Source organism: Conger conger, chromosome 10, assembly GCF_963514075.1.
Source record: "Conger conger chromosome 10, fConCon1.1, whole genome shotgun sequence".
NCBI lineage: Eukaryota > Metazoa > Chordata > Actinopteri > Anguilliformes > Congridae > Conger > Conger conger.
The window spans coordinates 32458113-32477930 of NC_083769.1; the positions used below are offsets into that span (position 1 = coordinate 32458113).

The 19818-nt window shown below is 40.5% G+C and overlaps 1 protein-coding gene across 2 annotated transcripts; it reads right to left on the reverse strand.

Moving 5' to 3' along the window:
- Window positions 1–250: 250 nt before the first annotated feature.
- On the reverse strand, window positions 251–17172 carry rbbp8l (retinoblastoma binding protein 8-like). 2 transcript variants are annotated; one of them, XM_061258458.1, is made up of 15 exons: window positions 17069–17172; window positions 15153–15305; window positions 10789–10831; window positions 10585–10680; window positions 10059–10171; window positions 9390–9465; window positions 8975–9159; window positions 8714–8766; window positions 8486–8577; window positions 7364–8174; window positions 6315–6417; window positions 6172–6230; window positions 5432–5552; window positions 4235–4350; window positions 251–1967 (listed from the first exon to the last, which is right to left on the reverse strand). In XM_061258458.1, exons 2-14 carry the CDS (start codon window positions 15223–15225, stop codon window positions 4256–4258), a joined length of 1920 nt encoding a protein of 639 aa, XP_061114442.1. In that variant the 5' UTR covers window positions 15226–15305; window positions 17069–17172; the 3' UTR covers window positions 251–1967; window positions 4235–4255. The 2 variants fall into 2 exon arrangements, with proteins under 2 accessions (XP_061114442.1, XP_061114441.1); XM_061258457.1 differs by having other exon boundaries at window positions 10585–10683.
- Between the last annotated feature and the right edge of the window lie 2646 nt (window positions 17173–19818).

Consider the following 19818-nt stretch of genomic DNA (forward strand, 5'->3'; position numbering starts at 1 on the left):
ATGTTTTGGGATTGTCATCTTATTATCTTATCAATAGGAGGCGAAATGTACTATTGGCCAAAACGTATATATTTAATGTATTAGATTTCAGTTTATTTCATGCAATGGAGAGGAACTCTGTCTTCCTGAGGTCAAAAAGCTGCGTTTAAAGTGACTTTAAAGCCTTGAGTGATAAGAAGCCCTGTTTTCATTCTATTATTGAGTCTTTGCAACCCATTGAATCCCCTTTAATCAATCACCTCTTTCCCGGTAAACGTAAATAAATGCATTTATTTGGTAAAGGCACAATTAAAACATTGACAAAATGTTATGTCACTAGATTTCTAAAAGCAACCTACATAAAATTTTAAAATACCATATTTGATATCTTTGGATGACTGATGGTATTTACTAAAATTTAAACATTAAGCCATTTTATGTCACAATTACTTTCATCAACTTCTAGGTTATTTTGCCATGTCCATCAGACTTGAACTGAGAATCTACAAAGGCACTTAAAACACATTGTTATCCTCAAATTCCCTCAAAGGTTAACATACGTAAGTAGTGATTTTGCAACAAATTCTTTACCACACCACATTTACCTAAGTGCTGCTACAACCTAACGGTATCTGCTTGACATGTTGTCATCTCCACATCAAAGGAAGTGACAATAGCCATGGTGGAACACTACCACAGTTACATAATGCTACCCCAGTGCTAGCTAAAACTTCCACATTAATTAAATATCAATCTGCTCATGTTTTTGGATTATTAAATCGACATATCCATTTAATTATGGAAAAGCGTATCTGTTTAACATTCCCAAAATAAATGATCAGGATCTAATCGTCTATGAACATCCAAGGTTCATATGGGAATATGCATGTGTGTGTGTGTGTGTGGAGGGGGACAATCTCTCTCCTTTCCTTTTTTATTATTTTCATCGTTTTGAAAGCTGTGTGTTCTCCTTCTGTTGTATTGCCAATCCCTCCACTTTCATCATTCTGCATTACTACAGACAAGGTTTCCACACTGCTGGGAAAGGATATGATGTGACTGTCAGGCCCAGCAACAACCTGTGTGACGTCCAGAAATGATTGTTGAATGGTTGGATGTTTGGAGGTAATTCTCCCTGCATCTGATGACAGTCTCTAAGAGAAAATCTGAGCATTTTCAAGGGCATTTTTACTGTCATGCTGAGAATGGCATCATGTATTATGAACTTATTGCAGCAACTGTAATATGTAAGCTTGAAATATGAGTGTATTTTGTGGAAAGGTGGATGTGTGGATTTATTATATATTTACAGCTTTTAAAAGGAAATACCTGCTTCCCCACCCGTCCCCTACAGTGTATGCAGTCCACCGAAGCTGCATGTGGCAGCTCAGTAATTGCAAAATATGTACTTCCACCAAAAACCATAAGGGGAAGAAAGCCCCGAGACAGTTTCTCAATTATTTGGTCATTTTGAATATTAACACACATGTTCTCATCAAAGTTCTCATCAGAGTCTATGCACTGTCAGAGCTTTGTAATTCAACAGCAGTACATTTGTGTCAAATGGACAGAATGATTCCATGAAGAGGGGGCACATGACAGGCAAAAAAAGTGCAACCCAATGCTTCTTTGGGGCTGCAACACAAAAGTGCTTAAAGCCACAAGAAGGATTTCTTTTTCCGTGCATTCCTCTTAGCTGTGTAGGTTCTTCCTTATGGGATATAGATACTGGTCCCAGAGTCCTCCTTGTCAATAACGACAGCAGCAGAATGCTGAGCTTCTCTGGGAAGGTTTCCATTGAGAGAATTTTCAGTAGTGACTATTATTTCCTTTAGTTCGTGGGCAGCCCTCTTCCCACGTTAGTCAGATGATGGATGGATGCTTGTAAAGAAGTCTTCCAGTGGGCACAGGTGTTCAGCTGAGCATTTGAAGCATTTGAAGAGGTCAGAGTTCATCTATATAGTGACAGGTCCTCGTCATACGCACATCTAGGAGATAAAAATGGAAAACAATGACATCAGTGAGTGTGTGAGCTACACATATTAAACATATAACATTGCAGAAGATTGCTGTGCATTTTTCACCACTGGTGTGACTTCTCACACAAACGCATGTAACTTCTGAATGGATAACACCATGAAACTGTGTGTCTATCAGCAGGGGGTGCTGGAGAATTCATTTCCTTCCACTGAACAAATATAATGCTGATGTTGCCATAACCCACTAAAATGCTTATGATTGGCTTTAAATAGGCATATCTCATGCCCAATTTGAGATAGTCATGAAAATATGTGCATCTCTTGATGTGAATGGCATTTAATAAATGGGAAATTTCGTGATGAATATCTGACATGTGGAACTGGCACATCTTCAATTTGCATAGTATTGGTGGAGGTACTGTATGTGCTGTACTTTTAACTCTGGGATGTTGCACAGGATTATACTTTTAACACTAAATTTAGATGTATGTCTAGAAGGTCATATGATAGAAGGCTTATCATGGAGCAAAAGCAACTAGTGGAATCCCATTCAGATACCACTTTTATTATGGAAATAATAAAATAAAATAAAATATTTTTACAAATATGTGCCTAATATGTCACATAATCTTATGTGATAATGATCATTCCCAATGGTAAGATAATTCTCCTTGAATAATGGGGTTGTTTATGGATACCCGTTGTATCTCTACTGATAGAAAATGGCATCCTGGCAGACAGCCAGTGATACCGGCAGCATCACTGTTTACTTTGTTTCTCTCTCATGCACCAAAGAAAGCATTAATGAGCTTTTTAAGCTGCTTTTAAACAACTTATAATAACTTGTAATACGTGTGTAATATGTGATTCAGCATTTTGCCTTAAGTAAACATACAGCATGCATTAGTGCTGTCTGCAGTTTAAGGCGTTTGTTTCCAGCACTCCGCTCCACTCCACTACTGTGTTTATTTAATTAAATTAAAGTTATTTCTAGATGGCTAGACCTGGCTAGCCCGTTGGATAGCTATTTAGCCACGAAGCGGACAGCAAGGTTCAGGTGAGGATTTGGCAGATTCACTCTAAATGTGACGGATGCTGAGTTACATTTCAGTAACTAGCTGGCTACAAACGCTCCACTGAAACCATACCCCCCTCCCAGGCTCTGTAGCCAAACCCACCCCTCCACACACACACAAGAGTGCCATGCCCAGAAATGTAGAATAAAAAATACAGAAAAGTACCAAATGGTAAAATAAATCCTGAACTGTATGCCTCTAAATATGAATGCCATCGGACAAGTCATCTCTTTGGAGTCCATAGATTGAAAAATGTAATGCATATGTCAACGCTAAGATGACAAAGTAAACAAAAAAAAGTAAACAAATGGGCGGCAGGTTTGAGTCTTGGCTGGTGTACCCTCCTTGAATATCTAGGAAGTGCATGTTGGCGCAGTAGAAATTTTGGATTCATATGTCATTCTGTTACTCGGTTATGCATTTAGTATTTGGCACCCTCTACATGGAAATTATGATGAACCACCTGTAACATCCATTTTTTCCCCTGTTTGTCCTCTAAATAACAGCTAATACAGGTTTTGGATAGATATACCATGTTCTGCAATAAAATGTAGGAGCTCACGTATGGGATTACAAATAATCAGAATGAAGGTTTACCAGTAAAGGTCAAATGAGTACAAATGCATCAGTTGTTGGAATGACTCTCACACCTCTCACCTTTGTCCGTTCTAAAACTATGAAAACATCCTAAACAAAGAGTTTTTCATTGTGACTTCCTGTTCTTCCCTTGGTGTTGAAAAAAGGGAAGTTATGCAGGTCATCCTTTTTTAAAAAGCCGATTTTGTCTCTCACGATTGTAATCCCCACCCAGATACATTTGAAAAATGAAAAAAAGAATAGTCTACTTTTCTGGACCTGATTCACCCTGTCAGTAAAAAGCAGCATGACTTGGCTTATATGATCTGATTCAATCTCTTCATTCTTGAAAATGCATTTTAGTCACCATTTAATAGTGCTGACTCATTATCTTATTTTTTTGTTTTGCATACAAACTAAGCTAATTCCCTAAAAATTACAGCTGTCAAATTCAAAATGTTTGTTGATAAGCATTATGTAGCAGCCTGTTTATAGAAGCATTGCAAAATAGACCTCTTATTTGTTTGATTGATTTGCTCATTAATTCTATAAATATTTGGTTGTTTATAAAAGCAATAATAATAATAATAATAATAATAAGTACATCTCATAGGCTGCTCTTACCTGGCCGTACAGTTGGGGGCCTCAGCTCTGCTCCAGGATACTGTTTGTTTTCCCCTGCCATCCAGGGCTCAACTTTACTCTCCTTTCCTTGGGAGATCGAGGCCGTAGGGCTGTTACTATTTAGTGAAATAATAACAGAAAGCAACAACTTGACAATGCGTAAAATAATAAAACTTTCATCCATACACTTTATTAGGTATTTATTAGACCTATTTTTTACACCTATTATGTCTTCTGCTGCTGTAGTCTATCCACTTATAGGTTTGACATGTTGTGTGTTCAGAGATGCTCTTCTGCATACCACTGTTGTAATGTGTGGTTATTTTCATTTCTGTCACCTTCCTGTCAGGTTTGACCAGCCTGGCCCTTCTCCTATGATCTCTCTCATTAACAACGCATTTCTGCTCGTGACACTGCTGCTTCAGTTTTGTGTGAAAATCCAAGGAAATCAGCAGTTTCTGAGATGCTGAAACCACTGGCACTAACAATCATTCCACTGTCAAAGTCACTTAGATCACATTTTGACATTTGGTCTTAAAACAGCTGTACCTCTTGACAACTTCTGCATGCTTTTATGCATTTAGTTGCTGCAATATGATTGGCTGATGAAATATTTGCATGAAAAAGCAGGAGTACATGTCTACCGAATAAAGTGCTCAGTGAGTGTACTATGTATGGTACTAAGTACAGAAAGAGTGCACAAAATTAGGATGGAATGCGTTATATTAATTCCAAAATATTTCTGTATTCCTTTTATCTGATTGAGGTACAGTATCTCAGATTGGGGGAATATGATCATTTGTGAGGCATGTGGCAAATGGCTTTATCATTTGAAATGTTGAAATGTGTTGGGTAGACAGTAATGAGAGGAAATACCCATATAAGGGCACTTTTCAGAATTGCACAAATGACCGTGGATCATTCAGCTCATTTGTTGCAATTGGAAAGAAGCAACTGCATAACCACAAAGATCCGTTTTGGTGAGCATAAATACTTTGTCATGTGAAATCCAGTGAAACAAGCACTTTGCAAGGAGATTTTCACGAACACACCCCTCTTACGGCTAGTGCAAACATGCTCGTTTAATAACAGGAAACTGCCAGCTTCAAACTTGCATGACCACACATGCACAATTGCAATAAAAATGTGGAAAAAGTTGAAAGCCTAGATGACTGAATGAATGACTGATACCCTTACCTTCTCTGCCTGTGAACTGCCCTCTTGTCTTCCGTTTGGCATTCTGGCTCATATCAAAAGAGGACAGACCATCCTCCGATTGCCCCTCCAGTTTGTTCTCTGTAGGGAGCTCCAGGCCCATCTACATACATACATAAAGATTCTGATCTCAGTACAAGCCTAATAGTAGAAAGTGCAAGTGAATCTATACCAACAAATGCTATATTTACTTAAAAGCACAAACTCGGGAAATCAGTAACATCCTAAACTCAAACATACTTATGCAAAGCCTTTTACAGTATAGCTCCTAATGGAACTGTATGAGTGTAGATGGCTTAAAGTGGCTGAATGTTGTTGGGCTCCTGCCTCATCCTGTTAATGTTTGGGGTGATCCAAAGTGTGGATACTCCCTATGGTCTACTCCCAGTGAACCCAGACTGTGCCACTGAACGATGACCCCCTTGCTCTATTGGCACCAGCAGTGAGCCTGCATGACAGGTAAAGTCTACCAGGACAATGGCTGGGTGACCTCAACTGGTGTACTCCAGACTAAAAGGAAGTTGTCAGGAACATGTTTTAGAGGAGAGTGTAAGAGTGTTTGGCTTTCCTGAGTTGACACAGGGGGTTGCAGAGATAGTAGACATGTTCAGGTCAACTGGTTATTGGGCAATGCCTGGTTCCCCAGATCCCCGGATTTCTCTGGATTGATTGTGTAAGACAGAAATAGGAAGACATCGGTATCGCCTTTTTCCAGGACTGACCTCACCATCACATGAATCCTTCTTCTCTGCTCCTGGCTTCAGTGCCTCCAGGACAACCACTGTGAGGAAAGCAATACTTTTACAACAACACAGCACACACACAAATAAACTCAGGGGACATGAATACACAATATTCTCTGTACCTGGATGAAGAGAGATAGTCAGAGCTGGTACTTTCTTTTCCACTGTGTTAGCACTGAGTTCCAAATTCAAATCCTGTTTGCCTTCCATTGCTTCATCTTGGTCCTGGAATCAAATGTGCTTAATTAAATCATCACAAATATCTAATTAAGGCAATATTAAAACTCAGTCTGAACCAGAATACAATATTTACCACTCAACTCTAATTAAAGCACAATTAAATGCAAGTCAAGCAATCACACATGACTGTACTTGTGTATGTGTGGCGCATGTGTTTGTGTGTTGTACCAGTGCGTCTTGCAGCTGTGTATGTTGTACCAGTGTGACTTGCTGCTGTGTGTTGCTGCTGTGTGTGTTGTACCAGTGTGTCTTGTGGCTGTTTGTGTTGTATTAGCCTGTCTTGCTCCAGTGTGTGTTGTACCAGCATGTCTTGTGGCTGTGTGTGTTGTACCAGTGTGTCTTGCGGCTATGTGTGTTGTACCAGCGTGTCTTGCAGCTGTGCGTGTTGTACCAGCATGTCTTGCGGCTGTGTGTGTTGTACCAGCATGTCTTGCTCCTGTGTGTGTTGTACCAGCATGTCTTGCGACTGTGTGTGTTGTACCAGCATGTCTTGCGGCTGTGTGTGTTGTACCAGCATGTCTTGCTCCTGTGTGTGTTGTACCAGCATGTCTTGCGGCTGTGTGTGTTGTACCAGCATGTCTTGCTCCTGTGTGTGTTGTACCAGCATGTCTTGCGGCTGTGTGTGTTGTACCAGCATGTCTTGCGGCTGTGTGTGTTGTACCAGCATATCTTGCTCCTGTGTGTGTTGTACCAGCATGTCTTGCGGCTGTGTGTGTTGTACCAGCATGTCTTGCGGCTGTGTGTGTTGTACCAGCATGTCTTGCTCCTGTGTGTGTTGTACCAGCATGTCTTGCGGCTGTGTGTGTTGTACCAGCGTGTCTTGCTCCTGTGTGTGTTGTACCAGCATGTCTTGTGGCTGTGTGTGTTGTACCAGCGTGTCTTGCTCCTGTGTGTGTTGTACCAGCATGTCTTGCGGCTGTGTGTGTTGTACCAGCGTGTCTTGCTCCTGTGTGTGTTGTCCTTGCTCCTGCTGCGCACTGCTAGTGGAGCAGGCAGAGGAAGGAGAGCTGTGCACCACTGGTGACGAGGAGGAAGAGGAGGAGCCTGTTGATGTGTGGGGCGGCGTGTCCATCCGGCCAGATGACTGCTCTTCCTCTTTAATACCCTGTTCCAGCATGGCTGGAGTGGCCTCATAAAACTGCTGATGCTCAGCAATCTTGCCCTTGCCAGGGTCGGAGAGGTCGAGAGGTGCATCTGTCTCACTATCGCGCAGATTCTCTCCAAATATCCTTTCCGGTTGCCTCATGTTGGATTTCCACCAGACTGGCCCTCTCTCCTCTGCCTTGTCTTTCCTCTCTGCCTGCTCTGCTGGCATGGCCCTCTTCAAAGGAAGGGCGGCGCCGTGGAGCTGGGGTGCACCTCTATCAGCCCTAAGCAGCTCCACGCCTCTCTTTCCATTCTGGTTCAGGTCCTTTGCTAGCAGCAAACCCCTGTTGTTTTCCGATAAATGGGGTGTCTGATGGGGCCCAACCCCAATGCCACACAAGGACCCAAGGGAAGCCCAGTCTGGCTGCTCCTGCAGGGTCCAGGGCAAGGAGAGGCGGGCTGTCTTAATGGGTCGGGGCCGGTACGGGACCGGAGCATGGAGCAGGTTACGAACAGGCTTCTCTTGCACCATGGCAGAAGGAGCAGGTGCAGAGGAGGAATAAGGGAGGTTCTTCAAGAAGACCAGGGGGGAAGGAGAGGGGAGAGAAGGCATGCTGGGGGAGGCCCGTGGCTCCATAGAGTCCACACTGCGCACTCTTAGAAGAGAAGATGAAGGACAAAACAGAAAATACTTTACTGTGAACAGATGTGCATTGCCCCTTAGATAAATATAATTTTTCATGCATTCTGTCTTTATTCACCCTTCCTTTCTTCTCACAATCTACTTTCACTTAATATCTCCCCCTCTCTCTTTCCTTACTGTTTATTACAGCAATGCAGTGTCCGTTGCATCTTTTTCATTTCACACATTCACATATTGTATCTTTCCCACCAACCTTCTACCACATTTTCCTCAACTCTGATCTTTTTCTCTGCCTCTCACTCACTCTCTCTTTATTTCTCTCACCTCTTCTCTCCAGCTACAGGTCCCCGGACAGTATTCTGTTCAGCCCTCTGTCCTGTGGAGATGGGAGCAGGAATATGGAGCTTGTGTACCATCTAAAGGGCAAAAAAGCAGGAGGGTAGTATAGAGGTGAACACACTGTACACATTCTGCAGAACAATTATACTCCTATGTTACTACAAGATGGTCATAGCACAACTAATATGTGGAAAATTAAGTACAGTGACCTACTTGACTTTCATGTCCATTCCAACTCTGTTGCTTCCTGTATACTGGCAGCTTTTCTATAAAATGTATAAAGTAAACAGGACATGAATTAATCAATATATACACTTACATGGTTTGTGGCTTTTGAAATTCACATTTAAATTGTGTTCTTGAATTGAACAGTGTTGCAAATGACTTTAATTAGACAAGTGAGTAAGAAATAACTAATTAGCAATAATATTTTGAAACAGTGAATACAAGTTTCATGAGTGTCACTAATCTCACCTTCAGTGGCACATCCGTTGTGGTCTGGGTCACGTTTCACCATCGGCAGGCCAAGTGTGGTGCCCCCTTGTGGCTGCTTGCTGCCTTTCATGGCCAAAGCATTTAAAGCCATTGCAGAGTGTGAAGGGTCTGGTGACTGACTGACATCTGGGGCAGGAGCCACTGAATCCTGATTGCTCTGACCACTGAACAGAGACAATACATTTTTATGAGCACACCTCCTAAACATGAATCGGAATGACCAGTGTTGAGCCATCTGTTCCTTGTGTGTCCCATGTGTCCACGGACAGTAACAAGCATGTACATTTCTGTGTTTTCTTGACCATGCACCATTTACTGTCTGTATGTGTTGTATGAGTGCATGTGTGCACACAGTAGGATACACTAGCCTCATGGATTAAAGGGACAGACTCACTCAAGCACCCCTCGCAAGTTCTTGACTTCATCATGCAGCCTCCTGTTCTCCTTCTTGAGAGCATTCATCTCATTCACTGAAGACAAATACAAAACACTCAGCAACCAATAGAGAATGAATGAAAACCAACTCACTGACTGCGATCAAATGCACTCAGCATCACCGCAGTCTCACTCTCTCACAAATCCGCACTCAAACAGTTAACTCCTAAGACCAGTGCATAGTGCCAGATAGTTGAAAAATTGACCCAAGCACAGAACATGAATAGTCACTGAATGGATTGAGGAGCATTACACCAATGTAATCCATATTATGTCATCGTCTAATCGGTCCCCTCTTCCATCAGTTAAGCATGAGTAGTTCATGGAAGAGAGTTGTTGGATTCCTCCTGCAGAATTTTAAATGCTGGTAGACTCTACCGCAATGGTCCAACAACATTAAGTGACTTCATATTAGCGTTTCCATTTTTGGTTTACTACCTGTATGACTTTCAACTGATGTTTGACACACTGTATAGAAGATGCCTTGCAGGTCTAGCAGGCTAGCTTGGCAACAGCAGCTGACTGATACCTAACATAGCAGGTCATCACAGCCAGCATCCAAAGAAAAAGGCCTAATACTCTGCAAGGACAGTGTGGCATGCCAGTGATCAGGAAGGGGAGCAAGTACCAAGGACAGTGATGTGCTGGAGACTCTGGATCTGTGAGTTTTCATACTCCTGCTGTCTCCGCTTGGCGACGTCCTGAGTGACCGTGCACCGATCACACAGGCCTGCCCTCAACCTGGGAGACAAAGGTTATTAGAGGTCATGCTGAGGTCCTGTGAACCAGCATGCATGTGTATACTGATGGTGGCATATAAACTTACACACTTACACGTATATGAAGCTCCTGACCCATATCTACATGACTGTATGCATTGCACTGCTGCCACACAATTGGCTGATTAGATAATCGCTTGAATAAGTTGGTTTAATAAATGAAATATGTTCCTAATAAATACACTCGGTGAGTGTATATTCCCACACAGTTTAAGAGTATACTGGTATACAGTAAACATACAAGTAAAGCATCCTCACAGAGAATATACACAACCACCCACACGGTATGAGAAACAGGCAGTATTGTCAGGCATACAGATAAACATGCATTACATGGAGTGCCAGACACACACACACACACACACACACACACACCTGTTTTCCAGCTGTTTAATGTTCTCTGTCAGGAGCCTCTGTTGCTCTCGTAGCAGCTGGTTCTTGTTGAAAAGCTCCTCCATTCTCTTTGTATCGCTGCTTAGAGGAAGAGGAGCCGTATTCATCATCAGCATCTTTCTTTTCACCATGTTCATTATCACCACATTGGCTGGCATTAGCATTGTTCATGGAATTAACACTCACCAGCATTTCTGATTGGTCAGCTCCAAAACCTTCTCTTGCCATCCTACAAAATCAGAGCAGAAAAACACTTTAATAACCATTTTGCATGTGTTGGATCATTTTGATTATTGTTAAGTTAAGAGACAGACAACATAATTAGTAAATTATTTGAGCAAACTCTAATTTTCCATGTGTTTTAGAAGCCTGCCTTAAAAAAAGATTTTTTAAATAAATAAATAAATAAATACAAAAAAAGAAGCCTGCCTTAAAATAAGCACAACCAGTTCACCCAGGTTTCATGCTTGAACATGAACAATAATGTTCTGCTGAATGTGCAGGAAAAAGACTGCAAGCAGACATGGGCAGCAGATTCAGCAACACTGTGGGTTCATGGTATTGTTGAGGACTTCCTGCTTATAGGAAGTCATCTCTGATCAGCACTAACATGGACAATGTTCATTATTAAATTAGACGGTGTGCTCAATTTCACATGTTATAGGCTAAGTTTAAAAGGACCAAAAAATACTGATGGATGGCTCAACAGCTATTCCCATTATTAATCATTAACATGGCTATCTTGTTTCTTGCAATAGCCACATTATCTTTTTACTCCAGATATTAAGCAAGCTATGCTAATTTAAATATTACTGTCACCAAAAAGTGTTTTTTATTTATTCACACAAATAACTAGATCTGTAGTGGTCAAAGTTCATTCCACAGTTCATTACAGAACAGACATTAGCCTATTCACACGTTATCTTGAACTATTTGCAGAATGTACGCATGTCGTTGTGTTTGTAGGCCAATGTTATCTTCGTGCAAAAACAAACGCGTCAACGTACCATTAGACTAACAAGAACGGAATGCTTTGAATTCATAGTATTATGATCACGTCACTTGACTAGCTTGGCGCCATATTGTATGGATAGACTAAACTGCTCACTAACACGAAACAGCCCGCCACTATGCGGAGTAAAATTATACATTTTTCTGTTCACCTTTTTTCCAAAATGGTCATAGCGTGTGTAATTTATCATTGTCAAAACAAATCCGATGGTGACAATAGTCGGCAGCGGCGTTTTTATAGAATCCCAGTGGTGAGAGAGAATGAGGAAGAGGAGTCTAAATTAAGCCAAGCAAGGAGGTATTTATGGCTAGCCAGAATAATCCGGAAAGATTTCCAGCCTTCACAAAGCAACAGTGTGTTCTGATCACTAAATTCAAGGTAGAGTCTAGCCAGATGAAATTGATTAATGCCAATGTTGACAATTAACGTTAAAGATACAATAGGTAAGATTTTTGTGTTTAACCACTGTTACAAGACCATTGTTAATCCCTTTTTATCATTGAAAAAAGGCTCACTGACATGTTGACTCACCCTCTGTTTTTATAGCCCTTAAATTCGGGTTTCAAAACATGCAGTTGACGGGCGGCACTGAACTAAAACATAGTATTGCTGTACAATAATTGAAGCTCATTGGTTGAAAATTGGATCTAATAACCACAGCCAATGGCGTTGCAATGTCAGCATGTTCACAGAGAAGGGGTGGGTTAAACAATGTTGTGTTTTGAGCGTGGTTTCCTTTCTTGACCTTTAGAAGTCTGAAATTACCTGTTGTACCTTTAATGTTAGTGTCACGTTAGTAAAGCAGGGTAACATTAGCCGGCTAGTTACCTAACATTAAATGAACACACTGGCCACTTTTGACTTTTCTTCATATCGTCTCTGTGATAGTTTATCAAAAGTGTCTTTATATTTTGTGTTGGTATTGGTTGGTTCTGGTTGTCATTCGTGATATTTTGTCTGCATGCCTTGACGGAGGTGAGTATTTTAGCCCACTGGTGCTAAGCCCACTGGTGCACTGTGCATCCATACAATATGGCCGCGGTTTATTTTGAGTGACGTCATGGAATACGATGACTTGGATGGATGATTATTTATTCAGTCACTCGCGATAACTCAAAGAATAAAATAAATTCTACCCATTGCTCACTGAAATCGCAGTGAATCGGATTGCTTTCACATTGTGCCATACGTAGAATTCTATTATAAGCAGAGATTCTATCCTACTTTCGAGTAACCTATGTCATCTGTCAACAAAAAGCTGTAGCCTAATCATGGCCATTTTTTGCCTGGTAAAGCTAACTTTCCTTTCCTTAAGGATATTAGCCAACATACATAGTTAATGTCTCTCAACTAGTGCTGAGATTAACCAATATTTATATAAACAGTGTTTTTCTTTGAGCTTGCTGTGCTTAGTTTTTTAAACACGGCAGTTTCACCACAAGGCCTGTAATGGTTAAGGTACATGACTGGGACCCGCAAGGTTGGCGGTTCGATCCCCGGTGTAGCCACAATAAGTTCCGCACAGCCTTTGGGCCCTTGAGCAAGGCCCTTAAACCTGTGTTGCTCCAGGGGAGGATTGTCTCCTGCTTAGTCTAATCACCTGTACGTCACTCTGGATAAGAGCATCTGCCAAATGCCATTAATGTGATGTAACCAAATGGCAAATGGCAGGCATTTATATAGCACCTTTATCCAAAGCACTGTACAATTGATGCTTCCCATTCACCCATTCATACACACACTGCATGACAGCGATTGGCTGCCATGCAAGGCCCCGACCAGCTCGTCGGGAGCATTTGGGGGTTGGGTGTCTTGCTCAGGGACACCTCAACACAGCCCGGGCGGGGGATCGAGCCGGCAACCTTCCAACTGCCAGACGACTGCTCTTACTGCCTGAGCCATGTCACCAACCCTCCTCCTGTCTTCTGCAAAATTCCACATGTCCTGTGATGTCACTGGACGTGTTTGTTTTGATAAGTTTTGCCCCATATTTAGGAAACGACTATACTGATGGTGATTTAAAAATGCCTATGCACATAATTTAAGAATTTGATCCAAATAAGCTCAAAAAGCATGACAGTGCTCCTTTAAGTAGATTGGAAATGACCTTGACTTGATATATGCTCTTGTAGATCCCTGTCGCATTTGAGTGCCATCTTTCAGTTTGCGAATCACAAGTGTGTTATGTGAGGCTGGGAGACTACTGACACTAGGCTAATGAAACTCTGGGACTATAACATGCCATCTTATGTATAAACTCTTTAAAACTATATTTTTATTCTAAACTTACTCTTGACATTAAGACATACTGACCATGAAAGCAAGTGTATTAACATAACAACTGACGTTGTTGTTTGTGACTTGTGAACGGTGACAAGCTAGCTAGTCTCCAAACAATGCACAACTCCGGTGTCACTTTGACGTCTTGTGGTTAAAAGTTTAAATTATACCCCACATTATGTATAATAAGATTGTAATAAAATAATATTCTACCATCACAATAAAGGTGCCGATGTTCTAGTTAAACTGCACCACCTATGAATACTGGTACTACAGTATGTGAAATACTACAGGGAATAGTATGGGAAATACTTCTTGAAAGATGCTGCAATATGCACAAAAATCAACTACACAAAAATTCCTCCTGTTTACTTCATTCAGTGAATTCCCTGAGGCTTATTTGCAGTTTAATAGTATATTTCTGAACACAGGAATTGTCATGATTAAATATTTTGAAATGCTTCTTCCAAATTTTTTTGCCTCCCCGCTTGGCTAAAGGCCAGGCTTTAAGTGGGTGGGGGTATACACTGTCGCAGAACAGGCATTTGACGGATTGGAAAGTAGGTCTATCGTTAGCTAGCAATAATTAAATAGCCTTTCTTTATTTGCATGTAATGTTGAGTCTAATGTTAGCGTACAGTAGCTCAGTGTTACAATGTTATTACCCATTGAATGATCAGGGGGTTTAAGTGGTTGCTTTTGTTGCATTTTTCACCACCACCTTTGCACAAAATTGCAATGCTCGACGCTGAATGTCAGACGGAGAGCACAGTGATACACAAAACTGTGGGTCAAAAATAAAAATGAACCTCTGCTTCATATACGTAAGACTGCATAATACTGATATTTGCACTGCGTGTCATTTTTGTGAACCTGATCTAGTCTTTTCTTTTTTAATAATTTGGCACCCATCTGCATTCATGGGCAAGCTCCACTGCATGGGATAACCTGCTTTAACCTAGCAAGGAGGAATGCTTGACATATGATGTGTCCGACAGATATAAATATTAATGTGTGCAGGAAACACGCCCAACCTGCCTTTATCTGCTGAACAAGTAATGATACTGTAATAGTGTATATTAAAATGTATATATTTTAATTATATAATTGCATTACAAATTTGATAGAAATACCAAGAAGACAATCATTGTCACTTCTAGGGAATATAACCCCAATCTGAATCCAGTTTCCTGGACCCTTAAGCTGTGAAAGTTGTATTGACACTGCAACATTGCAGTTGCTCAGAATAGCGACCCACCTTCAGTCTCTCTCTCGTGAAGGTCCTTCAGCCTGTGCAGTAACTCAGTGAAGCTCTCCAGAGCCATGGCCATATTGAAGCACTGCCTCCTCCTGCCAGTGGTGACCTTCACCCTCTCCTCCTTAAGAATTTTATGGAATCCAACAGAACGTCCTGGTGAAAACAGATAAAGTCTTCTTGGTTTTCATGTAGGTCTTTTTGACCTCATCTTGTGCAAGCATGTAAATGAGGGAATGTAGAGTGCTGCTAATATTGAGAATGAGCCAAACTTGACTGACTGGTTTTTCCAGGAAGTCGCCCAAGGCCCAAATTATCAATGTCTGCATAGGGGGGTTGGTAGGTGAGGTTCATAAACTCTTTGGTTATTACATTACACAAATTACACAAACCCATTTATAAGGTTTAACAAAAACTACGTCCGTAAGAACCAGGTAAGGAATAAGGAATAACACATTTTTACAGAGATTTGACCTTTTAACAAGGACATTACTAATTTAGAAGGTAATTATTACATTTACAGAGCAATTTTCGAATGTATTTTCCCATGCATTATACTTATACATGCCTATTTCCAAACAAGTAGTGTCATAACACAACTTTTATGCGTTGTAAGTTTTCTCATGGCAACCTTCCCTTAGTTCAACAGAGCTGCACAGGAGGGCGTAACCCTCCAGTTTGCATTTTAATGTGAGCTGCTCTCTCTCTCTCTCTCTCTCTCTCTCTCTCTCTCTCTCTCGCTCTCTCTCGATCTCTCAATCTCTCTCTGCAAGTTGAGAAATGTTCACTATATCCTGAATGTGTAAACAGAGCGAGAGGTGACATGTTCACCCCTCATACACATGCATAGAGGGAGGCAGTGAAAAAAGCAGCCACACTAGTGTACTCCAGTACACTAAAGCACTAAGGGGACTTGGGCCAGTGGACATGGGATGAACATTTGTCTTAAAATGTTATAAAAAATGTAGAGAGTACAGCTCGATCTATTTGTTTTAATTTTCACTGCTTTTAAAGCTTCCACATTTTGACAAAATTATGTATAGGATATACAATTCATATACCCATAGTTGTAAAGGCTTTTAGCCTCCATTTGTGGGAGGTAGGATTTTAAAGCATTCTGATATTTTGTGTGAGTGACTGGGGCAGTAAATACAATATGAAAGTATAGCTGAACCCCCAGAACAGACATATGAAGCAACAGTGGAAAATCATTCATAATTTAGCTCGCAAAAATTATTGGCCCTTCCACAGATTAAATTCGATTTTTGTACATAATAAACATTCATATTTAAACAAATGTATTCTGACTTGTGGTTTGTCATCTGCAAATATGATGATAGGACCCTCCTCTAGATACAGACCCAGACGCCTTCAGTGACAAGGACACAAAGTGATGTGCCTGGGATCCACAGCAGAGCGTGGGAAAACAAGCTGGAGCAACACTGTCACATTGTCACAACATGTCTGGATTTCATTGAGCGGCAGTTACAATTCCGACGTCCCTTTCCCATGCGTTTGTCATCTGTCTCTGCTCTTATTCCCTGCCATAACACTCTGCGTAAAGTCCCTAAAAGTAATGGACCATACATTCTGCTTCCAGGTCAACAAAGGGAAATTCATTGCTATACAAATTAGAAATATTTGATGGAAACTGAACATAGTATTCACCATTCATTTTTGTCATGCTATAGATTGTCGATTATAATCAAAGTGAGTTTAAAGAAACAAGCAAACAAGTTACATTAATATATAGCTCAGAACACGTCAATTCATCATTTTCGACCAATGAAGCAACAATGCAACAGTCCGGGCAAAAAGGAACTCATATCTTTCCCCTCAGCAGGTAATTAAAGCCTACCTCCACTACATAGCTCTATTTATGCACTGCAGGATGAGGATAATGAAAGGACCGCACTTACACAATCCCCTTAGTCTGTCCACTCTTCCCTCAGCTTCAAGGCAGAGGTCCAGGCACCGAGAGAAAGAGAGAGAGAGATAGAGGGATATAGGGTAAGGAGCGTGGTAAGAAGAAAAGCAAAGGATAGAGTCCCGCTCCCCTGCCCCGCCCGCCTCAGGACTCATGGCTTCTGGGGAAACAGGTCTGAGCAGTCCTCCTCCAAAGCACACACACACAGAAACCCAGCCAGTTCCCTCTGGCTTTTCCAGTTCTGCAGAAATCTGATAGAACTGGATTGACCGGCTTCACAAACGCTGGAAACAAAATAATAAAAAAAAAAAAAAAACCTCCAGCACACAGAGCTGATTTGATCATGAATTTTTTGCCTCCCAGAAAAGAGGCAAGAAAGTACTTTTTCCAAAAAAAAAACCGCAGGGCACAGAGTCAGTGAAGCTGATTGTTCACATACTAAATGATTACTTTCTGCTTTGACAAAACACTTGATTCTTGTGTACTGTGTTGTGTTCTGCATTGTGTACTGATACAATATGTGCTGCCACCCATAAATTATGAGAGTTGCTAGGAGGCAACTTTAAGACACTTTAAAAGTTATATTTTCCTGCTCCTGTAGATTACAAGTAGTACTGTACCAGCAATGACGGAATGCTATATATGTGCCACAAATCAGCACGCAAACAAAATACAAACACTGTCATTATTTTGCTCTAGGCTATGTAGAAAGGGCATTCTAGGACACTGGCACACAATCTTTCAGGTCATTTCCTTATTCTCGCTCTGGACGAACGAGACTCACTTTCTAAAAATATGAGTTCCTTCACAGATGGGAGAGAATCTGAAGTTAAAATGTATGGGCATGTCAAATTAGTTATATGGAATAGCTCCTTTTATTGGCATGACGTAGATACACCATTAAGGGCGCTGTGACCATGTTTGGACTGTAGCCACCACAGTTTCTAATTACAGATAGTATCCCATGACTGATGCATTCCATGCCATTTATAAACATCTGCATACAGACAAAAAGTTTTTTGTAGAATGTCTCACCTTGATTTACTACAGAACTTTAAGAGGAACAAGCACGAAACTAGAACAAAAAGGATCAGAACAGAAAAACAAAATGTCACGCAGCCTTTATAATGACTAGAACCACAGCATATCTATCAATGATTCAACTTTTTGGTCAGTGAAATAAAGCCTTTCATCTCTCAGGTGATCAGTAAACCTTAAATGGGCACTGCCCGGTTCACAAGGAGCAACATTTCTCAGTTGGTCATTTCACTTTGTTTTGCAAAACAAACTAGCAGCTTGCCTCGTTACGCCTTAAATATAATATTTCCATGGAAATAAGACACATGCAAACCAATGTTTTACTGCTGAATGCATTGCAAATGTTTGAGTGGCCCACGTGAATGATCATTTCAATTTCAACATTAGACTGTATACAACAGGAATCACAAACAAATAAATAATTAAATGTTTGCTGAAATAGTTTGAACATATTCCCCAAACTTGTGAAATTATTTTCGGTAAAGAATCTTAGCAATATTAATGTGAGGGAGAACTGAATCTTCCTCTCATTACAAAAGACACCAAGCAGTATTGGGATATGAGATCCCCACTAGAGGGTGCAGCTTGACTTCTTTACAAACATGACAGCTCAATCAACTTTGCAATGCTAAAGAATAATCAGTTGCCCTTTTAAAAAGCATGTTACGCTTTTTGTTATTCTGGTGTTGAATGCAAACGTTTCCCTTTGCAGAAATTTGAACTCAAGTCAAAACTAAAAAAGAGAACAGGCTGACAGGCTTCCTTATGTTGTGATATTGCATTACAATGTATCAATTTCCTTCTCATTAACTCATCATAAAATAAGGAAGCTATCAAAACAGTTGAAATTTGCATTGTTAATTATATGAAACAGGGGCTGACTTTTCTTGTCTGCCTAGTTTTCAAGGTTTTGCCTGATGCTAACATATACTCACTAAGCACGTTACTAGGTGGACCTGTACACCAGTATGCTAAATGCATCAAAGCATGCAGACATGGTCAAGAGATTCAGCTGTTTTTCTGACCAAATGACAGAATGGAGAAGAAAGGTGATCTAACTGATTTTGTGGAATGATTGTTGGTGGCAGACAGGTTGAGTATCTCAGAAACTGCTCATCTCCATGGATTTTCATGCACAGTAGTCCCGAGATTTTGCAGAGATTGCTGCAAATCTTTTTTTTTTAAATCTCTGTAAAATCTCTGAACACAAAACGTGTCAAACTTCTAAGTGGATAGACCACAGCTGCAGAAGACAAATGAGTAAAAATAAGTCTAATAAATAATAAAGTGTCCAGTGAGTACATATTAGATATCATTATTTTGCCATGTTTCTTTAATTAATTCACATATCAGGTGTATAAATGTTATCACCATTGTACAAAGACAAAATATGCACTTAAATGGATGGACAAGATTGTGGGTCATGCCCACACAGGGTAATATTAATGAAAACTGGTATAACCCAACACTCAACTCAAATCAATTCACACTGTCAGACTGAAGGTTACATTGATGCTTTCTGCATACAATATGAAGAATAATAAATTACGACTATATTAGATAGCTTTTCCTAAATTCATTATTCAGTGAAATTTATGATTTCACAGATTATTTTAGATATTATTATTATTGTTATTATTATTATTATTATTATTGTTATTATTGTTGTTGTGTTATTACTATTATGGGAATATTCACATGTGC

Coding starts and splice junctions, on each gene's coding strand:
- rbbp8l (XM_061258457.1), bottom strand. CDS start 15,225: ATGGCCATGGCTCTGGAGAGCTTCACTGAGTTACTGCACAGGCTGAAG. Junction 10,832..15,152: donor TCACGAGAGAGAGACTGAAG/GTGGGTCGCTAT, acceptor CTGATTTTGTAG/GATGGCAAGAGAAGGTTTTG. Junction 8,578..8,713: donor GGAATGGACATGAAAGTCAA/GTAGGTCACTGT, acceptor TTTGCCCTTTAG/ATGGTACACAAGCTCCATAT.